Here is a 26,785-nt window from a genome sequence, read left to right as displayed (position 1 = left end):
TGGGGATGGGCGGTTCTGGCAGCAGACGTAGATGTGCTTCTGATGCCATTAGCACTGGGCAGAGTGGTTTTGCTCCGTCTTTGGATGTGCAGATAAAATGGGGCTTGCTTATAAGGGATGACAGAAAGATACTCTGAACATCTGATCCTCATGGACATGCACCCCTGAGCTGATGTTTGCTGACTTGAGCCTTGATGTTTTCTTTTGGTCCAGAAAGATGGATTTATTAATGGCTCGATGGCATAAACGGTACGGAGAGTGTGGGAAACATCTCTCTGATCTGCTAAAAGCATTTCAGCTCCTGCTCATGGCCCTGTCTGTACATCTCGTCCATTGCAGCAGGCACAGGACCAGGGCTGGGCACTGCAGGCAGGATCAGAGGGGCCGGGAGGCGTCTCAGCCCTGCCCGCTGGTTTCCAGCTGTCCCTTGTAGGGACTTTTAACCACAGGCTTCCTGCTGCTACCACTTCGCCTTCCTGAGCCACGCTACAAGCCCAGCAGGTCCTCCTGGCTTTGAAGGACCCAATGCGTCCAAACACGCCTCTGGACACTCAGCGGGGCCGCTTTTCGCTTCGTGCTTCTTCAATTAGCAGGGCCCGGAGCTTTCCTCCGGGTGCTCCTGAGGGGCAGTGCTTTTCACTCAGGGGGCTGGCGGGGCGGGGACGCCCGGCCTACAGGAGGCGGCGGCTGGGCTCTCCTCCCCGCCGGCACGGCAGCGCTGTTTTAGCCGCCTCGGCACGGGCCCAGCGGCCTGGGCTGGGGGCCGGGGGCCGGAACCAGCGCGCGGAACCCCCGGCCCCGAGGCCGCTCCGGGCCCTGGCGAGGCGGCCCCACCGCCGGGTGACGTCATCGCCGGCCGCGCAAACCCCGCCCGACTCGGCGAGGCCCCGCCCCCCAGCCCGCTGCGTGATGACGTCAGCGGCGGCGTGCCCCTGTGCCTGAGCCGAGGAGACCCCGCAGCGAGCTGCCAACGCCCGGCGGAGACGCGGAGGTGAGCGGGGCACGGGCCGGGCCCCTCCGCCCCCCACAGCCCCCGGCCGGGGGTAGCCGCGCCGCGAGGAGGGGGGGGGCCGGGAGGGGGTGAGCGCTCGGGGCCGGCCGGGCGCCACCCTCCCGGGGCCGCGCTGTGCGTGCGGGGCCTCCTCAGCCGGGGCTGTGCCCGTAGGGGTGCGCCGGGGTGGGGGGGGGGGGGTGTGTGGCGGTGCCCGGGTCGGCGGCGCTCGGCAGCCGCCGCCTCCTCATCCGCCCGCTGCGGCGGGGCCTCGGCGCTAGGGAGCGGCGGCGGCAGGAAGGGCCGGGCCCGGAGGCGCTCTCGGGCCCCGCCGGGAGGGGAGCGGAGCGGAGCGGGGAGGGCGGGGTGGTGGTGGTGGTGGTGGGGGGGGGGGGGGGGTAGGAGGGAAAATGCCGGTGCCTCGGCACCCGGCGGGGAGCGGCGGTTGGGCTGCGGGGCGGCCGGGGCCGGCGCTGGCGGGGCTCGGGCCTCCCGCTCCTTCCGGGAGCTCGCGGCGCTGTGCGAGGCCCCGCTGCGGCCCCCTGGGCAGGGGGGGCGGCGGGGGGCGCTCTGTGCCGCCGCTGCCCTGCCCCGCGGCCCGCTCCCGGTGTCGGCGAGCGCAGGAGGCGGTGGCGGTGCTCCGAGGGCCGCTGCTGCTGCTGCTGAGGCGCGTTTTTTTCCCTTTCGGTTTTGGAGCCCCGGTTGTAAGGTGAAGGGGCTGCCGCAGCGCCTTGTGGAGCTGCCGAGGTGGAAGGCGTGAGGCCGGTGGGAGCTGGTGGCAGCGGGGGGATGCCCTCTGCAGCCAGGTGGCTGTGAGCGTAACAGCTGGGGTTGTGAAAGCCGCCCTTAAGAAAGAGTTGCAAAATGGTGCGTTTGCCCTGTCCGGGTGGGTACTGCAACCCCTAGAGCTGCTCTGCTACCATCCTTCGACAAAGCGCCGTAAAGACGAGGCCTGAACGAGGAGACCGGTGACGACTGTGGAGTCAAAAGTAGTCCAGTCTGACCATCTATGATCGTCTTTGTCTCCTGTTCATCTGTGAATGTTTTCTCTCCCCTAGAAAAAGAGGTGCTAACTGTCCTTATTCAAAATGTGAAATAGAAATGCCCTAAATTTCCTTTCTTTAGAAGAGTATTTAAAGCCTTCGTCAAGCTTGAAGTGTTACTGATTGGAATAGTTCAGTAAAGCACTTTAAATTGCCTCTTTTGGTTAGCGAAAGGTTCAATTGCAAAAGCAACTTTAGATAGAAAGTCTTCATGTTTGGATAACTATATGTGGAAAATCTGTCGTTCTTCTTTGCAAACTGCTCTTTGTTATTTTACCCATTATGGGGAAGGCAAATATGCATCTGAAACAGGTCATACGGATGACCATAAGGCTTGAATCAATATATTGTTAATTGTGAAATCATTCTTTGTTCAAAGTGTTTACTCCTTATGTGCCTCAGTAATAAGGAGGAAAAGCATTTTTAAGTCTTGGCAAGGAATAAAAACTACTGTAATGCAAGATAAAACTTGCTTGCAGTTTGCTAACATGTTTTAGGCAGAAATTTTAATTGTTAGATTTGCGTACTTTGAACTTGGTTATTCATGACCTGTACCTGATGCTTTTGATTCATTACATATGCAGGTTTGGGTTATTTGCTTACCTAAGACTGATGGCCAGCTTTGAAATGTTTGTTTTTGTTGTGAAGTAGATCTGTTGTGAAATCCCTCGAGTATCTAAAATAAAACTGTAGATCTTCTACTACTAAAAGATCACTTGTAAAGAGAAATGGAGCCATTTGAAACTTGTAGGGATTTCCCAGATGAGCGTGCCTCTATCTTTTTCTTGCTTTCCTGGGAAATGTGTACAAGGCTGGTGCTGAGTGCGGTGTGCAGCTGACTGCTAATCCTGATATTACAGCTCCTTCTAGTTAAAATGGAATTGTTGTACTGAAAAAAATTTCCAAGTCTTATGAGCGTAGACAGCTGGGACATTTTAATTAAAATCTTTTCATCAGTTATCTGTTGCCCTACAGGCTTCAAAGTTGATACAATGTATTGGTATAGTAGGTTCCAGCACTGCTTCAGGGCTTCTGAAAACCTGTACAATATACCGAATACACATCACTGCAGTTTTGGTTATCTGTTTGATACTACGAGTGCTTGCAGCTTTCAGTTGTCTGTGCTCCTGCACCCTTCAGTCCTGCTAGTCCGTCTGCCTGCCTTCTGTGGTTGGCCCAGCTTTTGCTTTGTCTTTAGGCTTGATCATATGAATTTCAGCCATCCCAGCTTCTACAGCGATGGCCTGTAAAGAGGAGCTGTAGGGGGATGTAGTTATCCTCATGCTTGAGGCCTGGCTTCTGAGGAAAGAACGCCTCTTTCTGGAAGGTGAGGTTGCTGTCAAAGTAAATAGAAGTGAAATTGTGTTATAGTGCTCTGTCTAGCAAGAAGCTTTCTTTATCCACTTAGTGTATTTTAGGCTTCTGCCATGGCTACTGTCACCCCGTTATGCTAAATGTGTATGAAAAAACTATTTTTAGTATTTAGTGTACAACAAATAAAATGACATAATGACTAGATTAGCTTTTATACTGAAATTTTAACAGGAATTTAAAGCAGCTATACTTCTGCATCCTATCATCAGTTAATTAGGTGGCTTCCTTCAAGCCATGTTTAAAATAGCTTATACCATATGAGCTAAGGGTAGCAGTGGCAGTACTTCCTAGGGCTTAAACCTTCTTGAGTATCTGTGGATGCCCTGTTGCAGCAGCTGCCTTGGGAAGTTCTTGTAAGCCCTTCTGTACCTTTCTGATGGTACCTAGGTTACTGGCCGAAATCAGAGACCAAAAAGCAAAAAAGTGACAGAATGTGCATTAAGGCAAGGTATTCCCAGGTTCTGGTGGTGGGTCCTTTAGATGGATGTTGGATGGAAGAATTGAATTTACTTAGACCTGGGTATTTAATAAACTTAAAATAATGAATGTGGGAAGCAGAGTTTCAACTGTGTTGTCATGTAATTGACCTTTGTGCTCTTCCTTTTGAGTTTCAGGTTATGATTTCTGCTTTAAAGAAGCTTTAAAAGCTCCAAAATACAGTTTAACCCGTTTCCTCATCAGTAAAGTCACTGTTTTTCATGAGGCATTACTGACTTTTCTAAAGTGGCTTTATAGAGAGAAAATGAGTTAGATGTGCAAAAACTTTTCGGAAGCATTGTTCTATTTTTAAGCTGTTGTGTTGCTAATTTACCACCATTTCTTTTGAATGGTAAGGCATAATTCCCAGCATAAATTATTCTGAACTCTGTTCTCATCTCATGAAAAAAGACAAATGCTTGCTTCTTGTGCGATTTCTGTGTGCACCAGGCTTTCTGTTGAGCCTTGCTGTTTGGAAGCGATGTGCAGCTACCACATTTGTCTGTATTGAGTCTTCTGTGCACGTGGTCAGATTGCAGGTTTCGAAGTGTAGACCAAACTATGGCTGGGTGAAGGCTTTCGCTGGGCTGAATCAGGGTCAGGGCCAAGCTCAAGTGGTGGTGGCGTGGGTCTGGTGGAGGCTCAGAGGCAGTCAGCCGTGTTCCCTCGTGGTGTGGCAGTGGTTTCGGATGCCACAGCGGGCACCTCCTGTAATGGGCTGTCTTGAACCACTCAGATCCTGGGTTGAAAGGTGCTGTGGTTTTGTCCAACGATGTGTTCTGTTTTGGCAGAAAATAACGGAACCACTCTTGCAGTTTTTGGATGTAAGGGAGGAAGGCACCCACCACTTCATACGCTTGTGTAGCTGTTTGCAGTGGAGAAGCCTGGCTGTGGAGGTGCTGGGCTGTGTCGTGCCAGTGGGCATCCTCTGTCTGTGCTTTGGTCAGTCAGCTCCAGTTCAGTGACTTCACTGCTTGTGTTGCTCAGCCTAGGCAGAGGGCCTCTCAGGAGGATCCTCTTCTTCCATGCCCTGGAGCAGGAGGTGTTGTGTCTGTGTGTGCCAACTACTGAGATCTGTCGTGCTGTGAGGCAGGGCTGCACTGCTTCCTCCTGCGGCTGCTGGGTGCCAGGCACCCTCTGCTGCTTTAGCTCTGGCTTTAGCTGTTTTAGTTTGCCAGCTGCTTCATTCGCTTTAATAGAAACACCGAGGTGGGTCACTGTTGATAAAGTCTCTTCTGGAATGCTGATAAAGCTTCATCTCTTCAGTCCTTGGCAGTGTTGCTGATAGGCCTGAACTGCCCCCCGGTGTGCTGCTTCCTCCAGACACCGGGCAGTTTGTGTGCGTGGAGCCCCAGCAGCTGCACCGCTCCCCAAACATAACAGCAATGCTGATGTGCACGCAGGGTGGCTGCCGCTGTGAACAAATGTGCAAAATAGCAGTTCTGCCAATGTCAGCTCTACCACTGGCAGGGAAACACCGAGGTGAGTGTGCGCTGTGATAAGTCAGTAGTGCAAACAGCAGCACAGGGCTGCTCTGCATTGTATTTGTAACTTAGTGGCATGAACCCGAGGTCATTTAGCTAGGACTGCTTAACACAGAATGAGGATACCGAACAGGATTCTGTTACACGGTAGAGTAAAACAGCATCCTGTGGGGCAGTTAGCGAAGAGTAAAATCGCAAGATGTCCTTGACAAAAATAAGAACTTAATGCAAGCACATATGCTTTTTGGTGCTTTGTAAGGGCGGGGTTTTCCCGGTGCTGCTGGCTGGTTTTGGCGGTGCAGCCATCTTGCACTCTTGCCTTTTCCTGTTGAGTTGATGTTAAAGGAAAGGTTACTGTTGTCAGCTTACATCTGCTGTAATTTGCTCTGAGGTACAAAGCAGGACGAACTGGCAGTGCCAGCACTGAAGCACATGAGCAGATGTCGGCCTTGTAGCACAGGATCACTGGGACTGCTGTAGCAGCACAGGGCCCATTGAGTCATGCTTACTGTGTGACTGGGCTTCACGGGTAGCTCTTCTTTCAAATGTAGGACTAAAATGCAATGGTGTGGCTACCAACTGCCTTTTTTTTTTTTAATTGTGGAACTTGAAAGATGGTATAATGCTGCTAGTAGTTTAGGTTTGGGTTTTTAAAATTCCCCCAGCCAGCTGTCTTTAATTCCCGTCCTGTGCACATCTCTGCTCCTCTGGTTTGTTGTGAGGAGCCTTTGAGAAGTAGTGCAAAGTAGCTGTCACTCAGTGCTTAATTAGAAAAGTTGCATTAGGCATATAAAACAGCTCATCTTGGGCAGTTGTGTTTTAAGAACACCTTGGACTTCTCCTTTGGTAACTCATAGTAACTTGTCCAGGGAAAAAAAAAAAGGTGCTTGAAAACAATGTAGATGTTGGGATAGTCAAATTTTGTCAAGTGGCAGACTTTGACTGTGTGTCTGGGAACTTGGTGCGCCCCTATATTGAGCTGGTGTTCCTGTACTGAGGGCAGCCTTTGTGGTCCTGAGACCAACGTCAGACTGAGGTCTGTCACAGAGCCCATCCTGCCCTCGTGGTGGTAGGGACCATGGGTCCCTTCTGCTGCACACTGAGACCGGGGCTGTTGGTGATGGCAAAGGATGGGTCTTCACCAGAAGGCTTGTGGTTGTCTTGAGAGCACCTTGTAGCAACAGCTTTTTGGCTGTATGTCTTGTAATTAGGTAACTTCTCTATAAACTGTATGTTAGGTATTTCTAGCTGAGATGTCTCTACATTGCAGAGTGTACGTTTTGATATAGGATTTAAAGGAGTGTCTGAATTTTTATTGGCAGGTCAAAAAATCCTCAAAAAGAAGGATATTTTTTCAAGACCCTTAATTGATTTGGTACAAGACTGTTTAAGCAAGTCTCCTGCTCTTAGCAGATTTTGCCTTAGACTTCATCCTTTGCTCTGAGGGAGTGCTACTGCTGTGCTGTTTGTAGCTTGACAACTTTTTTTAAAGCTCTGTTTAAGAAATTGAACCCCCAGGCCCTCAGCCTGACTTGAATCTAAGGGATGCTGTTGTGCCTGCAGCAGTCAGTGCTACAGACGAGTGGGCAGGTAATGTCGGGCACCAAGTGGTTTATGTGTCTTTTACATTTCACGTATCATGTTGGATATCAGCTGCTTCTATGCTAGCATACTTGTGGGGTGAGGTATCTCCTCCGTGAAGAAGACTCCTAGCAAGCTGAAAGGTGGGCTTGAGAAGTTTTTGGGTGACTTCTGGAAATGGCTGTTGTATGCTTGCAGAGGGAAATACTGCCCATGGTAACGCTGCTCCTCAAACTAGTTTTGACTTCTGTGTCTGCTCGCTATTCTTGGAGTCCGTCTCAGAGGGCTACTTCTGCTGGTGTTTTGTGCCATGTGTGGCAATGGAGGGGTCACCAACAGGTCCAGCCTCCTGCTGACAGCTGAACTGGTGTGCTTTGAGCTTTGGAGAGCTGTTTGTGTGCAGGGATCTCGGAGCTGGAGTGTCTGCTGCTCTGCTGGCTTTGCAATACAGGCATGGAACTTTCTGCATGATATTGGTAGGTGTCTCTGGTGGGGCAAACCTGACTGCTGGGGTACTACTAACAGATTATAGCACTGCAGTGCACATGGTATGGGAGACTTCTCGGTTTGAAAAGCAAAAGTGTTGCTCTCTGGTGGGGACAGGGGAGGTGGTGAAGGGGCAGCGCTTTTGGGTGCAGTGCCTTGAAATGGATGGGATTTTGTTTGAGAACTTGTTCCTAAATCAGTCACATTATTTATTCAGAAATATTTCTTTTATAAGATATGAAATGAAAGGTAGTGTGGAAGGATGAGAGTGTTTAACAGGTTTGGCATGGATAAAATCCTCTGGATAGTGTTGTTCTGACTGCTTTGACCCCAGAGGAGTTAGATGGATGCACTGTTTACTGTAAAGCCATTGTTTGGAAAAAAGTTTTTGTGGTCTTTTCAGTCTCCAGAAATGGCTGTGCTTGTTTTGTTGCAGTGCGGAACAGGCTCTGAAGCTGTGACAGGATGCTCAAGCCTTGGCTTGTGCGTTAATGGTGCGTGCTGAAGAGCATCGTGAAATGGTTCTTGATCGCCAGCTTGCAGCGAACGGGGCTCAGCCGCCATGTGCTGAAATGGCAGCAATCGCAGTGCTGCGTGAAGAGGAAGTCGCGGTGCTGCCGTGGCTCGGCAGGAAGCTAGTACAGGATGTGTGGACAGATTTGACAACTTGGTTTCCTTTGGCTAGAGGAAGGTACACATTTTAACCTGAACACAGAAATTAGTAGCTCAAAAAATGAATCTTGAGCAATTCAGTCGCTTGAAACTTGTGCGTCAGGAGTGACGGTGGGATCACGAAGGTTTGTGCTCCATAGTGTAGTAGGGAGCACTTATATATGAAGCATGCCACCATTTCACTAACCCTTCAGTTAGTACTTCACATTGTAACTGGAATATATCATAACTACTGTGAATTACGTGCTGTTTTTTAAAACTAAGCAGCTCCTGTAGCAATGCTGTGCTTTGTGTGTTTGCCATTGTAATGGGAAAATGGCTCGCGTGGGAGGGGCTGCAGCTCTTTGGGGCAGTGTTTCTCCCAATTGTGCTACTAAGTGGTAGCCTGCCATGGGTTGCTTCAGATTTTTGTTGTCTGGCAGATGTCGTCTGGTGTGTGTTCAGGCCTGTGCTGAGAATGGGTGCAGTTCCAGGCTTTCCTTGGTGTGGACGTGTAATGCCTCTTCGTGCAATATCGCGTGGGGCACTTTGGTTAGGTGTTCATCCTAACATTTGTATTTGCCAGTTGCAACTTTCAGCAAAATTCTGAAAAATGGACCTACTTGTCCTGGAATAGGAGGACTGTGTGATGAATTTGTAGACTACCAGATGTTGTAACTCAGGTTCCAGAAAGCTAGATCCTATTTTTCTGGGATGCTTCTGAGTTCTGTGAAATCACATGCTGAACAGGTGAAAATATAATGAATGTTAGAAGTATGATCAGGTAACATTTTTTACTGAAGCACTGATTTTTTTATTTTTTTATTCAAGATTATAATACAAAGAGGTTTGGAAAATTAAATGAATTTAGGTTTTAAAAAAGCCTTGTTGAGCAGAACTAAGTTAAATTGTGTTATATTCAGCTTTCATCAGCTTTCTTTTCTGGACTTTACTGAAAGGCTCAACTACATGGCTCAGTCTACTTCCTGCACTCACACTGGGTGCTTTCCAGTCTATCTCAATTCCCTCAGACATTTAAAAAAAAAAAAAAAGAGTGCTTTCTGGTCGTGCTGGGTGTCCTATAAGTAGACTTACTTCTGTTAGGCACTGTGTGGGGAGGAGATAGAAACGTGGAACTTTTTCTTCCTTCCCTAGCATTTGCTTTGGGGAAGAGTTATTTTCCAGTTGTATCTCGTATTGGACTATTTCTTTTCATGTCACAACTTGATGTATCTCTAAATGTTTGTTTTTTTCCTCCTATGGAGGAATAGGTGCTCAGATAGTACAGAGCAGATAGCTCTCTAAAAATGACTTTGTTTTCAGCTGAGTGAACATCAAGTAGCTCATCCAGGAAATACAGAAAGCCTTCTAATCCAAGTAAAATGACTTACTCAACAACTCTGCTTTCCCACCAGTAAAACTTTGGAGGCCTATGCTTAACAGTCTAAATCTGCTTAAAACTTGGGTCACCTTATTTCAGTGTTTAGAAGTGAATTTATATATCCATTTATCAAAATGTGGGAAGGTTCCCTTTACATAACGGATGTGCTCGAATGCAGTTTGGTCCTTGAAGGCAGCAATCCTAAAGAGCAGAACGGCTTTCACTTGGATGTGGGGTGAATTAAATCTCTGTGGAGAAGTAGCAGTCAGCCTGTTAGAATTTCTGTCTTTTGTAGTAGATCTTCTTTTCTTCCTTTAAGAAAACCTACCCTGACTTATCCAGACGCCTGCTGTGCAGTTCAGGTCCTGCTTTGTGCTGCAGCATTTGCAGCCTGGTCTGCCCTGCTGGCAGGAGGTGCGTGGTGAGGGCGAGCAGCGCTTCTCTGAGATCCTCTGGGACTGCTGATGCACGTGCCTGACCTGACAGCTTCAGGCATATCACTGCCGGCGTGCATGGTGCGTGTCCAGCTTGTGTTTTCAGTCACAGGGGAAGGAAGGGTCTGACCTGAGCCCCCGGTAAGAGCAGAGCATCATCTCACCTGGAGCCGGTGTGGGGACCTGGCTGTGGCCAAGGGCAGAAAAACGTGGGGTTTGCAGTGCAGTTGTGATCTGATGCACCTTGTAATGCAGGTGTTGCTTTGTTACTGCTTGACTGAGGTCCACTGGAGCAATGAGGCTTAGTGAATAACATCAGTTACACCCCTTTTTTATGAAGGCATACGTGAGCTTTTCCTGTATGAGTGCACACGCAGCACTTTGTCGTTAATTGGGTTGGGATGTTGCAATGCACAGGATGTGCTTCAGAGCGCTGGGTTCTTCTGTTAGTGTGCTGTGGGCTTATGGAAAGGCTACCTTGGGGATGAGCCTGCAGATTACAGGGGGAATAGAAGAGGAGGAGAATTGGGAAGGAGGGAGGAAGGCAGGACGGAGGGGTAGGTGTCTGCCAGAGGGGTGGCAAGTGAGCGTGGCTCCCTCTGAAGGGGTGGCAGCAGCTGGCAGTGTAACCGAGAGGTGGGTGTGCTCCTCTGCTTGTCCCAGTGCCTGGGATGAGCAAGGCCAGCTGGAGCAGAGATTCCTTGAATTTGGGTGAGCAGCGTAATAGATTCCACTTGGAACTGAAAAAGCAAGCAAGAAATGGCTGGAAAACCCCATTTGGGGTGCTTTATTGTACTTGATCTACTAGTGCTGAAAAGAACTCAAAGGCTGCTACCTGGGCCGTGCATTGGCACTGCTGAATGCTTGTCTTTGGGCATCTTTTGAGATAGTTCATTTGAAGATAGCTGGCTCAGTCTTGGAGCATCCCTACAGCATGTGAAGAAAAGCTGCTGATGCTGTTTGTTCTGAGTTATTAGCAATTACCTTCCCACATAAGCTGTGCTGTATCCAATTGTATTGCTTACTACGACCGGAGTGCTCAAAATCTGGAACTGCATTTTTCTCTCTCCCAGGTCATTCAGAAAAGGGAGATCTCCAGGAAGGTCCTGGTAGCATGGTTCTGTAGGGAGCAGCTCAATTTTTTTTATGCAGTTACCCAGAAATGAGAGCCACGGCGACATCCTTGCCCCACAAAATGGTGGCAATGCTTTAGGCTAGCAACTTGTAGTGGATATCTTGCCCTGTCCTCCCCCCCTGCACCCTGGCTGAGAATAATTCAGTTAGCAAATCTTTGCTGCTATAAACTTCAGTAATATGGAAGTGTTTGAAACTTGGTGGCGACTTTGACACAAGGCTTGCTGGAGTCAGGATTTCATACCTGTATGTGGAAAAGAAATAACTGAAGGCCTTGTATTTTTCTAATTAAAATGACATCTTAATCAAGGGCAGCTGTCTGGCACTGGAGGCAGCAGGCTAAGGTTTAGAAGTATTGATAGGCAAATATTGATTGAGGTGTCAAGGTAAATATTGATTTAGTTCCAATAATAAATCCTGTAGCAGGGCAGCGTTGCAGCAGCTGGCTGCTTCCAGATCTTGTGTCCAGGGAGTAATGAGATTGCTCGGGGTCTGGTGCTGCTGAGTTCCTCAGTTCAGTCACCACTTCCAAGTGGGGATCAAAGTACTTGCTGAAGTAGCAACCATAACCCAGAGATTTTAGAGTTGTACTTAAACCTTCAAAAAAAAAAAAGGGGGGGGCGGGGGAAGGAGGATTAATCATGTCATGTTTACTTCTGTCTGTGCCTGCTTATTTTTATGCCATAAATTAGTTTCAAAACTCATACTGCTGTATTTCCTTGTGAGATGTGTTTTATTTAGCAGCTATTGAGACCCAAGCTCACACTTCTACCTTTCAGTGCATCTAAGGCTGGATATTTTTATGGATTAGAAACACTCTGGGAAGGCAAAGATTGTTTTTTCTCCCAGCTCTGGGTAACTAAGCAAAAACCACACTGTGTACAGGAGTGATGTAATTTACCTGGTTCTTCTGCCTAGCATGAGAAGTGACTATGCCAAATAAAATCTTGGCTGGTATTTGGCAGTTGTATGCAGTGGGGAGGCTGGCTATATGGAGGAATTTGCATATATGAAAATCCTCTGGGGTGTGTGTATGGTGGAGAGACTGTATCAACCACCATCTAGGAATGTCTTGTGTTCAGATCCCATGCGTCCTGTTAGGGAGCTTGGGCTCTGGCTGAAGCTTATCAATGACAACCTGCTATACAGTGAGAATGAAAAACCTCTAAATACTTCTCTTGTTTTCTTTCAGGTTTACGTTGGAGTTGATACTATAGCAGACGTGAGCTATGCAGACGATTAAGTGTGTAGTCGTGGGCGATGGCGCTGTTGGTAAAACCTGTCTCTTAATTTCTTACACAACAAATAAATTCCCATCGGAATATGTACCAACGGTGAGTGCTGAGAACAGCTCCAGTTGTTCTTTTGGTGTGATCGAGTTGGGCAGCATGAGTTTCCTTCCTAACTAACCTTCATGGCACGAACACCTTAACGCTTGTTCTTACAGCATGTTGGAGGCTAACACCTGGAAAAGTAATGATCAGCTTGGTACGCTGCTGCTACTGATTTTTGCTATTACCTGGTAGTGCTGGGATTCTTTTCATGCATGTAGTCTGTATGCTGTTTGACTATTTGTAGAATCTGGGTTCTCTTTGGTGGCCATCAGCTGGGCTCTGTGAATAGGATCACTTGCAGTTGCTGGAACTGTTAAGTGGGGAGTGAGCAGCAGGAACTCTTGCTATCCAGCTTGCTGAGCTCAGTTGTAGCTGTACCTTCATTTTTAGGCCTTCACTTTTAGGGAAACTAGTGCTTCATGCTGCTAGAACAGCCAGTGACCACAGTTACTATTTCTGATGCTGATTTTTTTTTTTGCTTTGCAACTCTGAGAGGTCCATAGGTCATGCTGTGAACTACAGAGCATGTCTAGTTATTTCTCTCACATTTGCCTGAAGTCATGTTTGCATCTAGACTGCACAATCTCATTCCAGTTGTACATCCAGATACTTAACTTTGTGTAGTCCTTTGCTATTTCTATCTCCATGTAACATGCTTCAGTAACCTCTGAGTATTACAGGGTCAGATTTCTGAGATATTGAATCCTTTGGCTTATCTAAAAATCAAGTTTAGAGCAGTTTGGCTGAGGCACATGAGTTATTTTTCTAATAGGGAAGTGATGCTGCACTTAATATTGGATATGCAAGATTGGCATGCTGACAGTGAGATAGTTCAGTTTTTTTTTTGGGGGGGGGGGTAAATGATCTTTTCTGCTATTGTAAAGCAACTTAAAAGAGTAGATAACTCCTCTGAGTTACTGGGTAGCTCCTTCCTGATGCCTCTTTCAAAATAGCAGCTAGTTTTAAAAAAAAAAAAAATCCTGTCTTTGTGGAAGAGAAGTTGCAGTGAGCTTCCATGCCTCTTTTTTTTTTTTTTTAGCTGTTGTCTTTCTACACTCTCTGAAGATCTTCAGCTTGCTAAATTTGAGGTTTCCTAGGAACAGGATGGACTTTCATGGGTTTGATATTCCTTTTGTTTTAGTTGTAGATCTGGAGCTGAAGAGTAAGCTTGAAGTACCCCAAACCTAAGTGTATTCAGCTTGGATGCAGTGACCAACCTGAGGGTTGTGTTGTGGGCATGGAGACCTAAGTTCAGCCTGTCATGGAGATCCTCTTGTTATGAGCTAGTGGGGGCACTTCACCATTCTCTAGCTTTTCTGAGTGGTGCTGAGTATCTTGTTGTGGTGCTTCTAGGACAGCCATGTTGCATACCGAACCTGTGGAATTCTGCTTGCCCTATTTAAGCTAGTCTTTATGGTCATGACAAAATGAAAGTGATGAGTGAGTTCGGGCAGGCAGCCAGCCGCTTCTATACTTATCCCTAGTGAAATTACCCTTAATTACGTTGAAAAGTTTTAATCTTAAACTCATGAGGCTTCAAAATATACTCTTTAAATTTGCTGTCCTGCAGATGGTAGTACTGTCTATAAATCCCTGGTAAGAAACTGTGTGGAAAAGTTACTCCAAGAAATTAAGTTACTTGCCAGAGAAGTGTTTTCAAGGTGTGCTAAGGCTTAATTTGGGTCCCTTTTAAAGCTGTCCAATGCTTTTGAAATAGTATTTACCTCTGAACCTCATAGCTCAAGAAACACATTGTTCTGGGAATATCACAGTCTTATTTCTAACCCTGCTCATTTCAAACTCTGGAAACTGGTAAGTAACCTCTGATATTCAGGCTCATGCTTCTAGTAATAAACAGGAAAAGAAATACAACAGCATTGTTCCCAAATGAAAGCAAGCTGAGAGTCAGCAAACCCAAATGTCCATGAAATGTTTGTGGCTGAAGAAGGAGACATGTAAGAAAGACCCTAGAATAAAGTCAGACTGTGTAACAGAAATGGTTAAGCAGGAAAACCTGGAGATAAAGTTTTGCTCTGGAGCATGGTAAATACGAGCGATGGCTCAAGGCCAGTGAGCCAACCAGCACTGGGAGTCCTGCTGCAGCTACACTGCTGATCTAACAGCAAATCCTGCTGCACACTACTGTGAGGTGTCTGAGAGAGGAAGATAGCAGGCACCCTTTGTTGAGTGTGCCTCATGGCATGTGGAGTGCTGCAATGAAGAAGTCAGCCTGCTTTCGGCTGAGTCCTTCTGCTTATGCAATACTGAATACAGGAGGTGCTGAGATAAACCACATGTGGTCATTGTGCTTAGTGGTACTTATGAACAATAACAGGAGCAAAACGCTGATGTTTCTAACAGTTCAGACTGCTAGATAAGTTTACTTGCTTTGCGGTTCTGTCTCTTCAGGGTGTTTCTTGGTGGGAGATGAATTTCATGCTGGTGCTGAGGTCCATGCATGGTTTTCATTCCTGTTTTCAGAAAAGGTAGCAAGGAAATTGTCTGGGGAATGGTAGGGCAGGTGTGAGCCTTGTACCACAGAAGTTTAGGCTTCCTGCTGTAAAGGGCTGCCTTGTGCTGGCAGGAATTGAAACTTTTTGTCTGGCTAATGGCTACTCTGGGTTTTAGCTTGTTTGGCTCAACTGAAAATAAAATTGTGGGTTGTGCTGGGTCTGTAGTTTCCAGGTTTGTTTGAAGGCTAGCCTTATAGCCTTGGTCTCTTCTTAGTGCTGAACCCCAGACCTTTTCAATAGTGACTGTACCTTTAAAAACAAACAGGGAACATAAAAACAAACCAAATGTTAATGCTCCTAAAAAATGGGCAGCTCCAAATAGTATTTTAAACTTGCTGTTCGATGGGCAAAGTAAGGGGATAGTAGAGGAACAGAGTCAAGCAGGAGTCCTGGTTGAGCATCTCTGGGGAGTTAAACTTCTGAATGCCTGCTGAGGTCTAAAAGAAGAAGAAATGTTCTGACCTTTGGGGGCATACCAGTCTCCTGGTCTGTACCTAGCAGGAGAGTTCTCATCCTGAGCTGTACTTCTCAGTCTTGGAGCAGTGGTCATCATATGTTGCATATGCCCAGTGAAATGCCCGCTGCCCTCCTCCAGGCTGAAGGTCTTGCTTGTAATCGGATGCTTTCTGGGTTGTTAGTCTGGAAGGGATTGGGCTGCAGATAACAGACCTGTGTGTTGAAATATAGTACAGTACTTAACATCTTGAAAGCTTATCCAAAGTAGTCTGGAAGGTGGGCTTTCAGCTGGGGGCATGCAGCTTCCTGCGTACAGCTTCTCAGTCACAGTGAGTTGTGCCAAGTTGAAAAAATGAGTGTGGTGTCAGGTATTGCTTTAACCAGGACAGCTGTCTGGAAAGGAGACTGATCTGATCAGCTCTTGAAAGTTCACATTTGAAGTGCTGTCTTGCTGGTCTTAGCCTCAGAATTTAGTGGGATTTTTTCAAGGACCTGGACTCTTAAGCCTTTGTTACAACTGCATGTGACAGCTCATTTCTCCATGTTCTTCCTTCTCTCACTTCCATGAAAAGCTTTCAAGTTGAGTGTGACCTGCTTTAAATTAGTGCTGCAGTTTATGTCACCTGTGAGAGCTTCTGAGCCTTCAGGTTTGTGCTGAAGTGTAGCCTGCTGCCAATCCTTACTCGGATCTCAACCGTCTCTGAGTAATCTTGCAGAATGCAGAGACAGCTTTTGTTTCAGTGGGAATGGTTCTCGGTGGTCGTAACTTCTGAAACAGTCTGTTGTGGTTTTGAAGATGCAGTCTTTGGTCTATGGGTGCTGATCTCAGACAGCAGACTCCCTAATGAGTATGCAGGTTTTGAATGAAAAAGCTTCGTGGTCAGCTGTGTTGTGAAAAAGTTACTTGGTCAACCATTTCTGGTGCAGGGTTAGCTTTTGGCCTGTGTAGCATGGCTCCTCTTGTGGACAGGACTGTTGTACTTGCTGCTGCACAGAGACCATGACTTGATCTTCCAGAGCTGGATTCTCCATTTAGATTAGGGATGTGAATTTGGCACATACTGATTTTGGCTGCATTACTGGGGATGCTTTCCTCCAAAGTTGGAGGATAAATTTTTGCTGAGAAGATGGGGTCTGAATTATGTTTCCTTGATGTTCAGAAAGATGAACTTCAGAGGACTGCAGTCCTATGAGTAGTAATCCCATAGCTCTGTCCTGAAGGATGTAAGTAAGGCAAGACTGAAGTTCATCACTTCTGTCTTAGTGGGGACGTGTGTTATTGGGGTGTAAGTGTGAAGGTTGAAATTTCTGTGGCAATGTGGGAAACCTCAATTACAGGCAAGAGCTGTTAGAGGTATGTTGTTCAATAGCTTTTACCCAGTTACACTCAGTGGTGTATCTAGTGTGCCTTTGCTTTAGGTACCTTGTGGAAACAACTTTTGCATCCCCGTTCCAAATTGAATTGTCCTGTTAATAGCAGCATAGTAAGCCTGATGGATTCTGTTGTCCTGCTTAGATGACTGTTGCACAAACTGGAGGTCGTCTGGCAAGGTGAGTAGGATGACGGCTTATTCATATCCTCTTAATATGCTTTCTTAACAGGTTTTTGATAACTATGCTGTAACAGTGATGATTGGAGGAGAGCCTTACACCCTAGGCCTATTTGATACTGCAGGTGAGAAATCAAGTGTTTGCATCATTGTAACACCCCAACTTTTAGTTGTTACGATGTTGAACATGAAGACATGCAGTTTTTTTTATAAAAGGGAAAAATCTTTATTCCGCTTTCCTGAGCTTTTGGGAGTTGCTAAATTGAGTTCATTAGACAAAGCAACCAACCTTCTTGTAGAGCTGTTCTATTTTGTGACACTACATAACAAGTTTCAAACTTTTACCTCTAATTCAGGGATTACCTGGTGGATAAGAGGTTTTGTCTTATTTAAACAAAAGTAAAGAAGAAAACTGAAGAAAATACATGGACTGTGTGTGATTTTTTTTTGTTGTTGTTTGTTTAGTAAATAGCCTATTTTTTGCCAAATGCCGAGAGAGGATGACAAGCAGTGGAACCTCTTAGATGCCTATGTGGCTTGTCTTTGGTGCCATAAGGTGGATGAAATCTGGATGTTGTATGGGGCTTCATAAGCCCTATATGTGCTTTTTAAAATTGCAAATCTGCACACTTCATATTTACTAGACTGTATTTCCGTTTCTGAATGGAGAAACGTACAGTGATTAAACTACTATCTGTTTATTATATAGCATGGAAAACTTAATGGGACAGGTTAGAAACTGGTTAAATTGTTAATTACCCAGTCCCCAGCCCATAATAACACCAGAGCAGTACAGCAGCATCTGAATTATTCAGTGTATGGTTCTTCAGGAGACCTTAGTTAGTAACCTGTTACCTAAAATTGACTTGGCAGAACTTAATGTGGCTCTTTCCAGCTGTTTTTACACTGGTCTACTGTATTCTTACAATACTCAGGGGTCTGGTACCTGCTTAGCTTTGGAGCTGTTCACTGGTACCAGTAAGAGCTGTGTTTTGGTCCTGCTGCCTGTTGTACTGCTGAGGTTCTCATGGCTCAGGCCTTTGGAAACCAGAGCTTGTGCAGAAGTACACATTCATGCTGTCAGCCCCTGAGTGCAGTGACCCATCTAGTAGTCCTTCAGGCTTACCAAATGGCTGAGTGCATATAAGTGACTTGAGCTTGTGGATATAACGGCTTTCCTTTTGGAGTCAGGCTTCTGGAATGGAAGGCTCGGCACTTCAGGAGTCACCTAACTTTTTGCCAAACAGTAGCTATCACAAAGTCACAGAACTTAAAAATAGATAAATATTTTTTTTTTAAAAAAGGATGAAACCCATGTTAATGACTTTTATTATAAAATGTTTTTCTACCATGAAGACAGCTTTTTGGAGTACACTGCTAATTGCAGTGAAGTGTTTTGGTCAGTGCTTAGTTCATCTGTGTCCAGCCAAGCACCATAGCTTTAACAAGCTTTTTTAGGCATCTGTCTTCAAACTGTAGGTCATCTCGCACTGAGATGTCCCAGGTGTTGAATCAGCTACTTCCAGCTACTGGGACTTCGGTGTGTTTTTAGGGGAATGCTGTTGGACAGCCTGATTATTCCCATAACAGCAGCATTCTTTTACTGCTCAAAGGACACTTTACTAGATGTTTGCAAGTATCAGTTGGGACCTAGTGAACAAAACTGTTTGTGCATGTTAATGAAATTTGATGGCAAAATACATTGCAAAATCCATTTAATGGATAGAACAGGTGCAGAAGACTTCTATAAAAGTCTTTGTTGTAACTGAGGAAAGCGTTCTGCAGTCTGTGGCTACTGGATCTCAATTTGTTAGAGCATACTCCTGACTTCCATGTTCTCCTGTGACTTTAAGCAGCTTGTTATTACGTAGCAACTGACTGTATTCTGTATTTGAAAACTAGGCTCCTTAATGTTTGGATTCGGGGCATGTGTATTTGCTTAAGAGTTAGGATTACTCACAATAATGCTTTTGTGCTGCAATATGTATTTTAGCAACCTGTAAAGGGTGATACTTTGATGTCTGCCTCTAATGCTGTTAATTTTCTCCTCTTCTAGGTCAGGAAGATTATGATAGATTACGACCTCTCAGCTATCCGCAGACAGATGTATTTCTGGTCTGTTTTTCAGTGGTGTCTCCTTCTTCATTTGAAAATGTGAAAGAAAAGGTTTGTTTCCCTCTGTCTAGAAAGGGAAGAGCTGGTGCAGTGATTTTAGAAATACCTAAGGGAATTAATCTAGGTGGTCAGTAATAAATACTGTATCTTCTCTCCTTAGTGGGTACCTGAAATTACTCACCATTGTCCAAAGACTCCTTTCCTGCTTGTTGGGACCCAAATTGATCTAAGAGATGATCCCTCAACAATTGAGAAACTTGCCAAGAACAAGCAGAAGCCCATAACTCCAGAGACGGCTGAAAAACTGGCCCGGGACCTGAAGGCTGTTAAATATGTTGAATGCTCTGCACTTACGCAGGTAAGAGTTGGTCTTTGACTGTTTCTCCTTGTTTGTATTCCATACTTCTTTTTTTTTCAGTTACAGGGGAAGAACAGTTCAGTATGAATGTGAAAGGATGTGAGCTCTTTCTGCTGTTGGCACAGTAGCTTTCTCTGTCCTGTTCTCAGGCATGAGGAGCTGGCAGTGGTACAAGCAAATCAGCCTGTAAAGATTAGGCATAGTGTAGAGGGGAGATGGAGGAGGGTTTGCTTGCTTAGTTTGCTTTTGTGTTGGAGCAAAATAGCTGTCAAAAACTTAGAGGGCTTGTTATGGACAACGAGTGGGTTAGAACACAGAATGCAGTTCACTACTGAAGAGAGCAGGCAAAAACAAAATAACAACAACTCTCAGATGAGTGGTTTATATCTCAGCAAAGTAAGTTCTCTTCTAAGAATAGAAACCTTCCTAGCTGTGAAATCTTCTCTCTCTTCCTGTGAGAGCTTCCTTTTTCTTCTCACCATCTAGTCTGTGGTGATGTACATTTCCTTTATCTGCCTTAAGATGAAAGTTCTACTGAAACAGAAAATAACTATCAAATAGTTCTTAAGATGTCAACATGGTGGTGCTATGAACTAACTTGTGAAAACGAGTCTTAAAAACAACTAAAACTGCTTACTTGAGGCCAGGAAACCCAACAGTTCTTTCCCTTTAAGTCAGGAATACTGGAGTGGGAAGTAACCATTGATTGGCTAGCTGGAATGCTGTCTTTGGATGCCTCCAAAACTTAATCTTGTGTGCCTACTTTTGCAGAATTTATTTCAACTCTTCACAGAGCATTAAATATGAATTTGTCCCTACCTGATGTGCATGGAACTAAAGGTGCACAGTATCAAGTCTTGCTCTTCTAATTTTTTTTTGTGCATTGATCTATAGTATCTTGAGCACAAAGCTTTATTGCTGAACTTTATGAAGCCTGAAGTTCAGTGTGTCTTGCACCTCTTGCCCAGATTGCATGGTGGCTCTTTTGTTTGGGTTCCTGAGACTTTTTGTAACAAAGTTTTGCCTGAGTGATTGCTGAGAAGAGGCTTTTGAGGGAATTCAGCAGGACACTGGTACTGGATGTGTTGTGGTAAGGCATACTATAGTTCATCCTGGGAATCCCTATGGAAAAGGTAGTCTTGGCTGTGACTCCTTAGTGCCGATGTGCAAACGGAGGGCTATTGATGCTTGAACTGTAATTCTATGGCTGTTTAGTCCTCAAATACCGTTTTAGCTGGTGTCTGTTGCACAGCTTGAATGCTGCTGCTGACTAGGCTGTAGAACCTACTCACTGGTTAAATGGGTACTAGGATTTTTGTCTTAAGTTGGTCAGGGAGATGCATTCTTCTGTAGCTTTAGGCTGGCCTTGTTTGATCTGCTCAAATGGCATGGAAGCCATTTTGTTCTTTTTATTTCCAGATAAACTAACTGCATCGGTTGCAGGGAACAGCTTTCCATGCTGGGAAGTTCAACCTGAATTTCTTGCAGAGTACTAGCAATTGTACACCTGATAGTGGTTTCAGAGAGAGAGAATAACCTGGTAGGAGGGTTCAGAAGCCTTCTCACCTGAAAGACTAGTCAGTCTGCTTCTGCTCTGTTCTCTTCTACTTCATTTTTTGACCTTCACCACAAAACATCTCTTCCTCAGTCTGTTGGCAATAGCTGCCAAGCAGAAACGTAAGTTCTCTGCAAAGGGATGTTTGAAGTTTCCAGCAGTGATCTAGCTGGCAACTTGCTGAACACAGAAGGTGGCTGGCCGCTCTAGCCAGGAGGGTGGTTTTCCTGTCTGCAAGGCAGAGTTTTAGCAGTTGGTTTCAACTGAAGCTAGACTCAGCTGGGTAGTTCCAGTCTTTCCCTTAGCATCCATCTACACAGTTCACCTCAGCAGCCTAGGTAGTCTTCGGCCTTCCCACTACCTCGCAAATGACTTTGGCACTGCAATAGCAAATAATTGTAACATTGTAGAGCCAGAGTATGTGTTTTTCTGGAAGGAAGGTTTTGTTTGCTTATGGGGAAGAGTCATTTCTGAAAGTAGTAGGTGAGCTGTAAGAGGCTGAGTTTGAGTGTTTTTTATAGAGACGGTATCTTTTACCTTCTTGAGTTTGAATGTGTAATGGTGAGGAGTGAGTTTTATTCCCTTATTTTCTTTTAGGTGTAGAATCCCTTTTTGTGATGAATGCAGTGAAGTAGATCTGTTTCAGTTTCTTCAATTACATCTAAAAATAATACCCAAATACTACTGTAAAAGTAGATAATGTTCTGTTTTAGGGAAGGATGACTGACAAACAGCTTACAAATAAAATGACTGATTTGTTGCTTGGTATATTTGATACAAGTCTGAGTAACTTTCTGTAGCTCAGTGCCAGTACCTGACACACAGGAACATTTTGAATTTGGTTCCTTATTTTTTTTTCCTCATGTTGGACTTGAACATAGTTGATGATTTTGACACAGCCAGATTTATAAAGTGTCTTAAACCCTCTGTGAATAAGGGGAGCCTGAGTTCAGCTGGCTTCCCAGTGCAGCCCAGGAACCAGTATTACTTGAACCAGAGCACCAAGGCTGTGTGCTGTGGTGTCAGACACTGCTCCCTTCATGGGGTTATTCTTCTGTCATCTGGACTTCTGATTCTAGTCTTACTTTCACAACAACTTTGCCCCTGATTTTTCTCCACTTCATCGATCCCCGTTTTTGTGGGCTAGAAAAATGAAGGAACCTATGAGTAGTAGAATTAAGGAAGCCTATTTTTCTTGACTATTCCTCTGAGTTCTTTAACATCTTACAATTGAGTCTATATGACAGCCTTAATCTCATGGAGAAAGGAAATCTACTTCGTTTTCATACTCAATTTAGGTATTATTTATTTGAACTCCATAGGTTTTTAATCAGTATGGGTTGCAATGCTTAAAAAAAAAAGGCTGGAGAGAATGTATGGAACTGTTGTACGTGGTGACTTCCTTAGACAGCTTACGTACCTTCAAGTATAATCTTGCTTGTAATTTGATGGACTTAAATGCTTCCAGATAGAATTGTCTTAGATCTCCCATGCATGTGCTTCAGTAAAAGACTTGCTAAAAGATATATATGTCTAGTTTAACCTGTGAGGGAGAAATGTGTTACATTTGAATGATCTTCCTTTTAAAAAAAAAAATCTTAATTCTGCAGAGATTAAGTTACTTGCAGAAAGCAACTTAAACTTTTCTGTTCTTTGGCTGGTGTAAAGCAGTTCTGAATTTATGAAGGTTGCGCTCATGACAGTAGATTTAGGCGAGTCCAGTTAGCCCAAAGTAAGCCAGGTTTCACCTCTGGTGTTCACCTGTAGCTTGGCAGAGCTGTGTGGGGGTGGCCATGTGCTTTGGTGTTTCCGTTGTGCTTCCAGCAAATGCAAGGCGTGCTTTGTGCTCTGGTGTAATCCCTGCAGGCTTCTGGCAGCTATGTGACTCCTGGTGTGGTGTTGGATCTCTGTTATTCCAGTCCTAACACTGTGTCTGTCTTCCTGGACTTGAGTGGTTATACTTCCCATGGTAACTAACTGAATAACTGAAATGCATTGTTCCTGTAGCTGGCTCCTAGTGTCAGCATAGCAGTGCTAGGTAAGGTGCTGCATCACTTCTTACATGACCAGTAGCCAGTGTCTGAAGGTGATGATGACTTATTAGAGAGGTACTGCTTCAGTCCCAGACTGTTTTCCCAGCTCTTTGGAAATCTTCAGTTATTCAGAGACTGAATTCACAGAGCAGAATTATTTGGAGCCTTTGCTCCGGACTGGCTGCTGTCCTAGTAGATAGGAACAGCGAGTCCCTGCATCTTATGTGCTTGCCTACCACAGTGGGTGACTACAAAAGGAGGTGTTTGGGCAACCCTTTGGGCCTCTGTGTTGGGGCAAGCTGCTCTCCAACATGTTTGTTCCCCTCTAATCTCACTAAGTTTATATTCAGTACAGTTCACTGACTGTACAGTACAGGGGTAGCCACTGCTCTTTGTGCAGCTCCTTCCCTATTTGTCTCTGCCAATTGCTGCTATGTTTGTGCCTCTGCCCTTTTGGGTGTTCATTTTGTCGAACTTGATGGCCTGTCACATGTTTTGTCTGTTTGTCTGACTTCCGGGTCATCTAAATGAAATTTCTGCCTGGGACCTAATTTGTTTTTTGCCAAGTGAATATTTTTACTGCCTCTGTGAATTCAGTCTGCTCTGTCCTGAATGCTCTTTGTATCTGCTTGTTTTTCTCTAACCCTCTAACCTGGCTGCTGTTTTTTCTCCTCCCCTCTGTCTTGTAGAGAGGTCTGAAGAATGTGTTTGATGAGGCTATCCTAGCTGCCCTCGAGCCTCCGGAAACTCAGCCCAAAAGGAAGTGCTGTATATTCTAAGCTTTCTCCTTCCCCTCTTGCTGCTGCTTCCTCTGTCCCACTACTGTAGAAACCTGGTTAAAAACGAATAAAACCACCTTTATTGAAAGCTGTTGTGTCTGCTTACCATTTTAGAGCAACCTCTGTATTAGCTCTTGGACTGAAAACCATACTTAAGATCTTTAGTAAAACATTGTGACTGTGGAATGTGAACTGGACTCGCTTAACTCTCTACTGCTTGGGTTGCCAGATGTGGGTAGCTTTATAATTCAGGCTGTTGGGGGAAAGGATCTGATTACATCATTATTTTAAAGAAAGATTGACAGAGTAAGACATGTCTGATCTTCCTGAATCCAGCTGGAAGAAGCGATGCGTATTTTCAATTTCTACTTGTGACTCTTGTTAAATGTATTTGCATGACAAAAGTACATGAAACGGTGATCTGCAAGTTACGCTGTAATGTGAAGGATTTTCTGGTTCTCCTTTGTGCAGTGAGATGTTTTTCTGTTGCTATTGCTTTGGCTGTCCGTGCTGTAGTGGAGTATTTGTAAGTCCTTGGGAAGGAAATATCAATGTATTTGCTGCTGCTTTATGAACTGTTAAACTTCTTGCTTTCACTAACATGGTAGAACATTTCAGTAATAGATCCTTAAAGCCTGTTACTGTAAGATGTAAAGCTGCTTCTTACTCTTACGCTTCTGATTTTTATTGTTTTAAGGAGAAAACGTCAATTGTAGTTTCTTTAAATTTTGAAATTAAAAATTGCGGTTGTTTGTATAAAGGAGTGATGAAACTTTATTCTGATTTGCACTTCCTGGCTTCAGTTTAACCCTTATGCAATGTATCTGCTTTGTACTCCTCCCATCTTGACTTCTCCGATACCATGCACAGCTTCTGGGCTCCACCTGGCTGCTTCTTAACCATGGGGTGCGTGGGGCCAGAGGCCTGACCACAGCGTGTACTGGAGCAATTGATTGTTGCATGCTTGCCTTGTCTCTTCTCTCTCCTGACACACGGGGGTCTGCACTGCTATGCTCAGCGTGTTCCGGACCAGGCTCTTCATTCGAATGCAGCACTTTCTGCTTTGTCATTAGCATGTGAAATGTGTTACTAGCCAACTAATCATAAAATCCGCATTGGGTATATGACTTCAGTACACGTTTGCTTCTTGTGGAGTATACTGGTCCATTCTCAAAGGACTTTGTTCCTGCTCAGCAAAGCAGATGCTCTGCTGAGGACCTGCTAACCGCAGCAGCGCTGCTTGGGCAGCCCCTGGATGAGCAGAGGAGGCTCTGGGAGGTCCAGATGGCAAACCTCAACCGCTTGCTAGCAGGGTCTGTCTGCCACTTGGCTCTCTCTGGTTTTGTTTATGTGAACTCAAAAATGAGACTGCCCCTTTCTCTCTTTGCCCCTTTTCAGAAAGGCCTAAAGAATGTATTTGATGAGGCGATATTGGCTGCCCTGGAGCCTCCGGAGCCGAAGAAGACTCGCAGGTGTGTGCTGCTATGAACGTCCCTCCAAAGCCCCTTCTGCAAAGCTGGTGTTTGATGTCATACTAAAAGCAATGTTTAAATCAAACTAAAGATACAAATTTTAAAATTTTGTTTTTGCAATAATGACAAATGCCCTGCACTCCCATCTCCCCCACACGATCCCTGTGTGAGATGAGAATGTTAGTGTTTATTCCCCGGTGTCCCCTCAATTCAGTTAAACTAGTTAATTTTGAGTAATTATGTAGTATCGGAAAACACTGATCAATACTAGTTTTTTATTTTGTTTACTTGTTTCTAATTTTTTTGTTTAAAATCCAGCAATGCTTGTGATGACTTTTTTTCTGTAACAGACTAATTCTAGGCTGTTTTATTGAAGTCTTGTCCCTTATATCAGTCTGGCAAGACTTGGTTCTGGTTTCAAGAACTCCTAGGGCTGTTCTGCAGTCAGCCAGCAGCCTGTGTGTCAGCAGACTTTCATACTACAGACAAATACAGGAAAGTAAGATGTCCCAAGCTGGTGCTCATCTAAGGAGGAATGTAGAAAATGCACTTGCATCTCCTCTGAATTTGCCTTGTATTTCTCCTCCTGGCTTTCTACTCTGCAGGTCGTGAATTTCTACCCTATCCTCTAAATTATAAAGTCTTAGGAATAGAAGAATCCTTTTCTCTGGATGCACCATCAGACTTGAAATTAGCTTGCCAGTCTTTTCGTAAACTTTTTGTCACAAGATGAAGAAATAACAGCACATTTTTAAACATGCCACACTAACTCAGTTGGCTTTATAATAAGTCCATCTTCTGCCAGTCCTTAATTATTTGAGAAATGCTTAAAATGACCAGTGTATACACTGCTGTTTAGACATTGAAAGGACCCATTCTGCATTAAAACGAGTTTCGGAGCTGGTCTTGGTGGTGCATCTTGTGCTGGGTGGGCCAGCATCCCTCAAGGAGGGGTGGAAATACAGACCTGTGTCAGTAGGAAGGAACTGCAAGGAGGGCTCTTGGAGGGTTTTCTAGTGTTCAGTGTGGCACCATGTAGGGACCAGTTAAGGGAATCCCCTTTTTCTGCATTTTGTTTGTAAGTAACATTGAACCTGCAAGATGGGCTACAGTCCTATAAGGATTGTGTGCAGGATCTTCGTGTAGACTGCAGTGTTATTAAGGATTTTACCAAAAAACACACTTTGGCTTGCAATTTTTTTCTTTTAAGACTTAGGGAATCTTCTCCATCTTCCCAAACTCCAATTTCTTGTCAACTCATTAGTATTGAACCATTGCTTTTTCATGTCTAAGTTCTTTGTATATGCATTCTTTTCAGATGTATTAAACATAAAATATCTTCACGAGCCTGCCTGAGGGTAGTTATTTCCGTTGTCTTTGTGTGAGGGACTTGTGAATACATGGCTTTTGTCCTTTGTGAGCCCCTCTCTGGTCCTTACAAGTTAGACTGGGCCTTTCCTTAATACCTAATGCTATCAGTTTACACCTTCCTTCCTCTGTGCTGCTGGCCTCAGTTCTGTTAAGATGGTTGGGATCTGTGGCAGTCACTGCTGTCATACCCAAATCTGAAGGGTGGGTGGGGCA

At 45.0% G+C, this 26,785-nt stretch overlaps 1 protein-coding gene across 2 annotated transcripts; it reads left to right on the top strand.

The window, feature by feature from the left end:
• The first annotated feature begins 834 nt into the window (after positions 1–834).
• CDC42 (cell division cycle 42) lies at positions 835–26,547 on the top strand. Of its 2 annotated transcripts, none has more exons than XM_068658290.1 (6): positions 835–991; positions 12,229–12,370; positions 16,942–17,014; positions 18,946–19,055; positions 19,165–19,362; positions 25,128–26,547. In XM_068658290.1, exons 2-6 carry the CDS (start codon positions 12,266–12,268, stop codon positions 25,215–25,217), a joined length of 576 nt encoding a protein of 191 aa, XP_068514391.1. In that variant the 5' UTR covers positions 835–991; positions 12,229–12,265; the 3' UTR covers positions 25,218–26,547. The 2 variants fall into 2 exon arrangements, with proteins under 2 accessions (XP_068514391.1, XP_068514392.1); XM_068658291.1 differs by lacking the exon at positions 25,128–26,547 and adding an exon at positions 23,640–23,817.
• Positions 26,548–26,785: the final 238 nt, after the last annotated feature.

This window comes from Anas acuta, chromosome 22 (genome assembly GCF_963932015.1).
Source record: "Anas acuta chromosome 22, bAnaAcu1.1, whole genome shotgun sequence".
Lineage (NCBI taxonomy): Eukaryota > Metazoa > Chordata > Aves > Anseriformes > Anatidae > Anas > Anas acuta.
The sequence above is the reverse complement of the archived record's forward strand: the minus strand, read 5'-3'. Positions and strand labels throughout refer to the sequence as shown.